This window comes from Haliotis rubra, unplaced genomic scaffold (genome assembly GCF_003918875.1).
Source record: "Haliotis rubra isolate DU_JTF1 unplaced genomic scaffold, ASM391887v1 Scf10, whole genome shotgun sequence".
Lineage (NCBI taxonomy): Eukaryota > Metazoa > Mollusca > Gastropoda > Lepetellida > Haliotidae > Haliotis > Haliotis rubra.
Genome location: NW_025764892.1, coordinates 1,891,185 through 1,899,156, shown reverse-complemented (window position 1 = coordinate 1,899,156; position 7,972 = coordinate 1,891,185). Strand labels below are relative to the sequence as shown.

General features: G+C 37.3%; 2 protein-coding genes across 3 annotated transcripts; one reads left to right on the top strand and one right to left on the bottom strand.

Moving 5' to 3' along the window:
* Positions 1–1,721: 1,721 nt before the first annotated feature.
* Positions 1,722–5,810, top strand: LOC124255970 (PITH domain-containing protein 1-like). 2 transcript variants are annotated; one of them, XM_046690006.1, is made up of 6 exons: positions 1,722–1,867; positions 2,691–2,734; positions 3,327–3,404; positions 3,784–3,888; positions 4,653–4,761; positions 5,325–5,810. In XM_046690006.1, exons 1-6 carry the CDS (start codon positions 1,757–1,759, stop codon positions 5,424–5,426), a joined length of 549 nt encoding a protein of 182 aa, XP_046545962.1. In that variant the 5' UTR covers positions 1,722–1,756; the 3' UTR covers positions 5,427–5,810. The 2 variants fall into 2 exon arrangements, with proteins under 2 accessions (XP_046545962.1, XP_046545888.1); XM_046689932.1 differs by having other exon boundaries at positions 1,756–2,134.
* Positions 5,811–6,629: 819 nt separating this feature from the next.
* Positions 6,630–7,535, bottom strand: LOC124266026 (UDP-GalNAc:beta-1,3-N-acetylgalactosaminyltransferase 1-like). Its single transcript, XM_046700840.1, has one exon. The coding sequence runs from the start codon at positions 7,533–7,535 to the stop codon at positions 6,630–6,632; it is 906 nt and encodes a 301-aa protein (XP_046556796.1).
* Between the last annotated feature and the right edge of the window lie 437 nt (positions 7,536–7,972).

The following is a 7,972-nucleotide window of genomic DNA, read 5'->3' as shown; positions in this document are numbered from 1 at the left end:
AACAGGTGTCATGACAGGCCTAGACTCAAATTTATATTGGCTGCCTTGTAACCTTATGAAGGCGAGAATTGACAAGTGTTTATGAACCAGTTAACAGTAAATATAATAGAAATATCAAAATTATTTTGTTTTACCTCTACCTCCATGAACTTAAATAAGCTCTGGAATCAAGATAGACATTGTTATGTTGCACTCATTGCATTTGTACAACAGGCAGTTTCCCAAACATCTGCACATGGTTTACACATCACATTGATTTTCCCTATAACATTAATATTGAGCAAATTGGTTTTACTCCAGTTTTATCAGTATGCAAGAAATGTCATGACGGGTGACACCAGGAAGGGGTTTCACACACACTCAAACCCCGGCTGAGTGTGTTTAGGGAATCAAACCCGGGCTTTTGGCATGACAATGAACACTTGAACCACAAGGCTACCCCCACCTCCCCTACTGCCATGACAGTGAGTTTGGTTTTACGCCATTTTTAGCAATATCAAGGAGGGACACCAGAAATGGGCATCAAACTTCGTACCCATGTGGGGAATTGAACCTGGATCTTCATGTCACAAGCGGAAATTAAAACCACAAGGCTATTCCACCTCCTACTGCTGTACTGGCCAGGGAACTGTTTTCACCATATTTTAGCGGTATTTACAAAATTACTCTGCCGTTAGTTAAATTAATGAAACAAAATTACTTATGATACTAAATTAGCTATTCACCAATGTGTCCAGCCTGTTCACTGCTGCCGATCATGTTTTCATATAATGCGGCGGAAGGGAATCATGGCAGTATAAATAGATGTTTTCTCACCACTAACTGTAACAGTTGTCGCCATTCAGCATTTATCATGCCATTCGTGAAATAATATATATTGATATCATACAGTAACCTCGAATAATTGATTGTGTGACTATTTGAGTGTTTCTTTTACAGTAGAATGATAGGGAATGAAACAGTTAATGACTTAATTGTGAACTTCAACTTGCTATTATATAGGTCGTGGGACATCCCCCCAACTAAGTTATAAATGTTTTAAGGGTTCATAACTTTATCTATAAATTTCTCTTATGTTACTTGCCGTGAAGAATTTTCTTTTTCTGTCCTCTATTGTTGTCAAATACCGAAGGAAAAAAATACCGGAATTGTAATTGACCGGAACTGTGCACGTGTGATACTGATGTATTGGCAATAACTGTTACGTGGTGATAACTGTTCGCTTGCCAGTAACAGCAGCCAAAGAGAAGGGATTAGGTGAAACTTGGGTTATCACATGTTAACAGTTTAGTATAGCCACACATGTTTATTCCATGTTAACATTAACTGGAGTGATGTTAAAATTGCTTACACTGAACAGAAAAAAAAAATATTATGCAGTTAACAAATATGGTGAGTAAAACACATATTTTAAAATTATAGTTACACATTTGAAGTACAGTGTTAGAGTCTTGTGTCGTAACCAAAACTAAATACAAAACTTGATAAACAATATGAAACGAATCCTATGTCATCTTTATCATATGATATAATAATTAAACAGATTAAAATATTGTATATATGCAGCCCATTGAAGTATAAACATTTTAATTGAGGCATTGTCAAACACACAAAAGTTGTTGATCATGGCTGTAGCCAAGTGACTTTCGATCGGTACTGGGGCTTACAGAAACGTATCCGGTGAATACATCTGTTGAACCCGTGCCGAGAACGACCCCGCCAGCGTAACTGAGTCGCGCTGGTGCGGGTTTATCGTATGTGGAACTCTCCTGTCAAAAAGACGGTGTTAGGGAGACTCTTCCGGAAGGCATGTCAGCAAGTTTGGGGCTGTGATTTCTGTCAGTATTGTCCGTTTCCCTCTCCTAGGGTACATCCATCTTTTAATTTTCGATTGTAAATCGCCCCTGAAGGTATTTGGGTTTGATAGTTCATAATGTCAGGGCACGGACATGGACATGGACACGGCCATGACTGCGGAGGTGGACATGACCATCCTTCAGAATCAGAAATGGCAGCTCAGTTCAGTCTTTACACAAAGATCGACACAGAACGTGTGGAATGTTTAAATGAAACACTGGATGGATCGGGCAGGACCATCTTCAAGCCATGGGATCAAAGACTGGACAAGGACAAGGTTCTAGACTGTTCCAGTGTGATTTATTAAAGGGAGATAATCTTGCGGTCGTCATACGATGGCCTCCCTTCGACAATGTCATAATTATCTATATATCTATGGTTTTCACAAAAATATGTATGAAAAGATTTCATTTGTTTCTGTTTCGTTGTTATTTTCATTAACATTGTTCAATTATGTCAACACTGATGCCTTTTGCTCTAGTGTGTCGTTTTTTTATAACTTTCTACATGAAACACAGGTGTATTTTTAAATGTAATATTATTATTTCTCACCGATGAAGACAGAGTTGATTTATGGATTTCAACTACTGTATTTTTTTAGTGCAAATGTTTGTACAGATGCTAGGACCAAGTGATAACCATTTGAGTAGAAAGTTGTTATATGTATAATAATTGTATAATAATTGCACTGTGCACACAGAGATTGGCACAAACAGTAGACAAGTGTGGAAAAGTCATGATTAGGATGAAACCCACAACATATATATTTATTTATATCTTTATTCGATTTGTATTGATTAAATTTTGTAAAGTTATTTGTTTTTCTATTTCAGTATGTTGAAAGTGATGTTGATGAAGAATTAATTTTCAACATACCGTAAGAAAACCTTCTAGCATTCTGCATTTTAGTGAACAGTCTCATACTCATCAATAGGCTATGGATCTTGGTATTTCATGTAGTGGGAAGGACTATGATCACTGATAAATAGCCACAATCATGGTGTCCACTGTCCAGTATCATGTATGTTGAGCGTTCTGTATTACCCCATATATTTTATGATTGATATACATTAATCATATATATATTTGCCATGTCTGGTATTAAATATGGATTGGAAACATATTTGAATATTTTGTATTGTTAATCAAAGACTTTTCATTACCTGCTGCACTCAGTGCATTAGTAATTGAATATGTTGAAAATAAAGGACATATATGTTACCTAGTTAAGCTGCCAGTATTGTTAAAAGTTGGTAAAGCAGCTCTAAGGAAAGTGGTCACATGTAATTAAAGTTTCTGAGAGGATAGCTGACTTTTGTGTGCTGGCAATTTGATGCCTTACTCAAAGAGTGTGTGTTTAAATCCTGAATAGCATTCAACCCATAAAATGATTAGAAGTTATACTGTACAGTGTACCGTTGTTTCAACAGGGAAAATTATCAAATATATCTTTTGTTTTGTTGATTCAGATTCACTGGAAGTGTAAAATTGAAAGGGGTTATTGTCATTGGTGGACAAGACGACAGTCATCCTTCAAGAATGAGACTGTAAGTTGATATATCTCAAAGGAATAGCATATGGTTCACACAAACACTCAGTTTCCTGTCTTTGTCAAAGTTATTGAGTTATTTTAGAACACATTCCAGACTAATCATATTTATTTTTGTTTGTTTATTGTACTGGTCTGATATGAGTAAAATTCAGGAAAGACTATTTCCTTGTGGAATACCGCTTGTATACCATTTGGTAAATTTCAACTCTTTGCACTTGTTATGAGAATGTATTATATGTTAAAAAACATGATATACTTTCACTGACGAAAAAGATGTATTTGTTGCCACTAGAAGTTTATATGTATGCAGAGAGATGAAATATACACGATCTTTTGATTATTTTAAACACTCATTACATAATTAATTACTGTAGTTTCAAGAATCGTCCAGGGATGACCTTTGATGATGTCAGCATCGAAGCAGAGCAAGAGTATGAACTACACCCAGACCCTGAGGGGATGTTAGAATATGCAACAAAGTAAGTTATCACTGATAAGGTTTAAATACACTGTAGGTGTTTTTTTCATGAAGACCACTTCTGGATGTGATTTGGGAATTTTCTCTCAGAACTGTTAGCTCAAGTCAAGCAAACTTGTAACATGACCTGTTTGTCTGATGTCAGATAACTCTGGTCTTTTTCAAGGCCAGTAAGGCTGATACTTCATAGATAGATGTTTTCACTAATGATGACACCTGAATTTGTTCAAAGTTCCTATACAAATTTTAATAGGGCTGCCGCAGCATCCATATTGAACATTTGTCATTGCTCAACCGTTTTGGTACAGATAAGTCTTTATTTAGATCATAGTGGACCAAACAATATTTTCTATTTTATGCAATATTTCATTTTTGATAGTGTTAAGACTGTGTTCATGTATTCTCTCTATATGCATATTTGATGATGTAACATCTATGCCAAACAGGAACTTAACTTTGGCATGTAGGTGTTACATCATACTTTGTCCCAATTGCATGTATTAGACTTTTGTTCTTGTTGTTGGTGCAGAAAATATATTAATATTAAGCTAATCGCAAAATGAGAAAAATGGAGTGAGTGACTATGGTGTGATCCAGCATTTAACTATATTCCTGAAATATCACGGTGAGGGACACAAATTAAAAACATGGAATGTCTCTCAGCAAAAATAGAGACAATCTGAACTTAGTATACATACAGTAGATCTAATTCCTTGTATTCATATGTTCATAGCTGTTATTCACTACTTTCCATACATATTTCAGGGCTGCAAGATTCAACAGTGTTGAACACCTAACCATACATTTCCCCGGTAACTTTGGGAATGACTCCACTCTTGTGTATTACATTGGTCTGAGAGGAGATTTCACTCAGGTAATATTAATAAAGAGAACGTATTTAAATTTCTTTTTAACATAAACTGAAATGAAATGTCTATGACTCGAATTTTATTTTATCGTGAAACAAGCATTTAAATAAGTCAGGGTAGGTTGTTCAAATTATTAACCAAATTTGACTATGAATTGTATGTTTAGTTCAAATTTGACAAGGATGGGTAATTCATGTATATATTTGTACCAAGGGTAGAATTAGAAGTAAACACTACAAAATATTCATAACCTGCCTCAGTGGCATTGTGGAGAGAGCACCTGCCAGAGGACAGAAGGTTAGTGGTTCAATCACCAGTCATGTTAAAAGACCTTAAAAGATTGTATTTGTTACCATGTCAGTCAGCAACATGGAGATTAATCAGAGCTAGTAAGTTTGGAGTTGGCAGAGTGTTTTCGATTGGTTCGACTACGGTAACTTTGTTAACACTTTGACATGGTAACTAATAAGGCTCTAACTATGTATTATAAATGAGATCTTCTGGATGAGTGCCTATGTAAAATAACTGACTGCCCGAGTATACTGTTATATGAGTTTTATCCTTGCAGGCTCGCCGCCACGAGGTTACAATCTGTACTTATGAGGCCCGGGCTAACCCATCTGACCACAAAACCAATGTCCTCGACTCTATGTCGAATATGATCTCGTGAACATGATGCACACATCTGTAAGCCTGCCGTTATGTATTTGGAAACTGCTGCTACGCTTGGGACGCTTGGGAGACATGGTGTTGAATTGTGAGGTTCCTGTTGAGACCTGTGTTTTACAATTATGAACACATTTCACACTTGCGTTGTGTAAACAATCACCGTCTTGAATGTGAACAGTTGGTTGTACATGCCTGTACAGTCTGATGTAAAGTTGACAACAACATTCAAATGAAAGTGACACTTTGCGCTTGAGCTTCACTCCATCATTATCAGTCCCTGTACTGTTGATATGCCTGCTTCACATCAAGGTGCATGTTTTCTGGTCCTTTCCCATGGATATGTTTCATAATTTGTATTTATTACAAAATAAATATATAAAACTAAGCATGTGTCATATCATTCTTTTAATCTGCTGATATACAGCATACACAGATAAATGAGGGAGAGCAGGTTTCCTTTTTCTAAACATAAAAATAGAGGCACCCATGCTGGTGATTGGATGGCCACAATGGCTGCAAGGTGTGGATACTTTCTGAAAACAATTTTTTGACTGTTCACTTTTGAATTCATGCAACTATGTCAAATCTATGTGATGTTTCTTACACTTGTAGCCTTAGTAGGGATTTCCTGTTAGGAAGTCCCCAGCTATTTGGATAAAGGTATATGAATTGGGGTTTCTTGGTTAATTTTGTGTTATTGTTTTGGATCGTTACTCATATCAATCGCTGGTTTGGCTGGTCCATACTCCATTGTATACAGGTAGCAGTCATGTTGAGATGTGAGATTTCAAGAAACAAACTATCAAACAGAAAACTTGTAATTGTACATAATGAATCTATTTAGTACCAATACAGTGCCTCTTCTCTTTCAAACAGAACATCAGGGGCGTAGGAACGGGGACTTAGCCCCCACACTTTTTTTCAAGACGAAACCATATCTACCTTACCATAACTACAATTTCATTTTTGATTTTCAATACTTTTAATAAATTAGCCCCTAATGCCTATTTTGGGCGATTGGTAGCATAGTGGTTCGCTCGTCAGACCGAACATCCAGTTCGATTACCCACATGGGCACAATGTGTGAAGCCCATTTCTGGTGTCCCCTGCCGTGATATTGCTGGAATATTGCTAAAAGCGGAGTAAAACTAAACTCGCTCACTCACTCCATGCCTTTTCACCCAGATGTGTTTCCATATTACAGTCAGACCCTTTTATAGGGCAAACGGTGGCGTTGCGTCTTTCCTCTGTGTTGTTCATTGCGACTCTTCAGAACCATTTTCCACAGTTTTTCCAAATTAAGAGATTTCGATCCACCAAAGAGAAGCCGACAATCGGGTCGACTGAAACACTTTTGGATAACCGGTGCTTTTAACGAGCTATGCAGGTTTAGATCCACGTTCACGAACTTGACATGTTTTATCCTGGACACTAATATCCCTGTTATGTACACATCGTCCACCCACAGTATGGGCACAGAAAGAGAAGCTTTGTACAACAATGGCAGTAAGTCTCCAGTCATCATCACGACAAAACCGCTGCAGTATTTCCAAGGAAAAGTGTCATATCCTTTCATTTCGTCGTCTGCTACGTTCCATTTTCCTTGTCTCCGAATGGTCATGTAACCCTTTTTCCACACGTTGCAAAATATCAACTTCTTGCCCTTCTTGTAGCGAGGCAAATATTGTTCTAATATACTGAAGGTCTGTACAAAGGTGTCATCGTCTATCTTCACTACAAATGAAACATTTGGGCAGTTTTCACTGACCCACTTCAGACCTAACACAGCTTTGAGGGTAAGATTTCGGTACGAGTCTTGAAACGATCCTTGAACGACATCACCGTATGTCGTCTGCTCTTGTATTATATGTAACTGCGTCACTTCAGTCTCCGGTTTCCCAAGAAGGAAAACTATTCTTATTTCATGGTGAGGAAAGAATGTTTGATTTGCAAAGGTTTTTCGTATGTTTGTCCGAAATTTGAAATTGTTTGGAGCAGAATGGACAATGTATAGTAGATCTATCGGTCCTTTACCACGACAGATATTCTCACACCCAGTACTCACAATGGCAGCGCTTCTAACAAATGGTGACCTAACCTCTTCTTGCATGGGGAAGTCAACATATGTCTGAGTCAGACTATATAATTGGTGTTTCATATTTAGCTCTAGTTCCTTGTTGGAAATCCTATTCCAAACATAGAAATCAAAAGCAACAATGACACACAGCCACACAAGAATCGCCAAACGGAGGATCCTTCTGAACATGGCTCTGTGAAATATAGTCCTGAGGATATCTGTACAGGTCAAGATCAAGCTGGTGAGTAAACCTTTAAGATTCATCGCCTTCACACATGCATTGATTTTAATCAGGAAATTGTTGCTGCAACAGGTGTGGCCATCTGTAATGTACGCTAAGTAAATTAGGCTCAGCAAATTGATGTCAGTTGATTACAAGTAAATTAAGCTCAGCATGCAGGCTTTCACCTTCAACGGAAACTGATGTGTAGTTCTTGGACCTCATGTAGAACAGCCACATTCCGTGAATG

Coding starts and splice junctions, on each gene's coding strand:
- LOC124255970 (XM_046689932.1), top strand. CDS start 1,934: ATGTCAGGGCACGGACATGGACATGGACACGGCCATGACTGCGGAGGT. Junction 2,735..3,326: donor GAATTAATTTTCAACATACC/GTAAGAAAACCT, acceptor TTGTTGATTCAG/ATTCACTGGAAGTGTAAAAT. Junction 3,889..4,652: donor ATGTTAGAATATGCAACAAA/GTAAGTTATCAC, acceptor TACATATTTCAG/GGCTGCAAGATTCAACAGTG.
- LOC124266026 (XM_046700840.1), bottom strand. CDS start 7,535: ATGCAAGAAGAGGTTAGGTCACCATTTGTTAGAAGCGCTGCCATTGTG.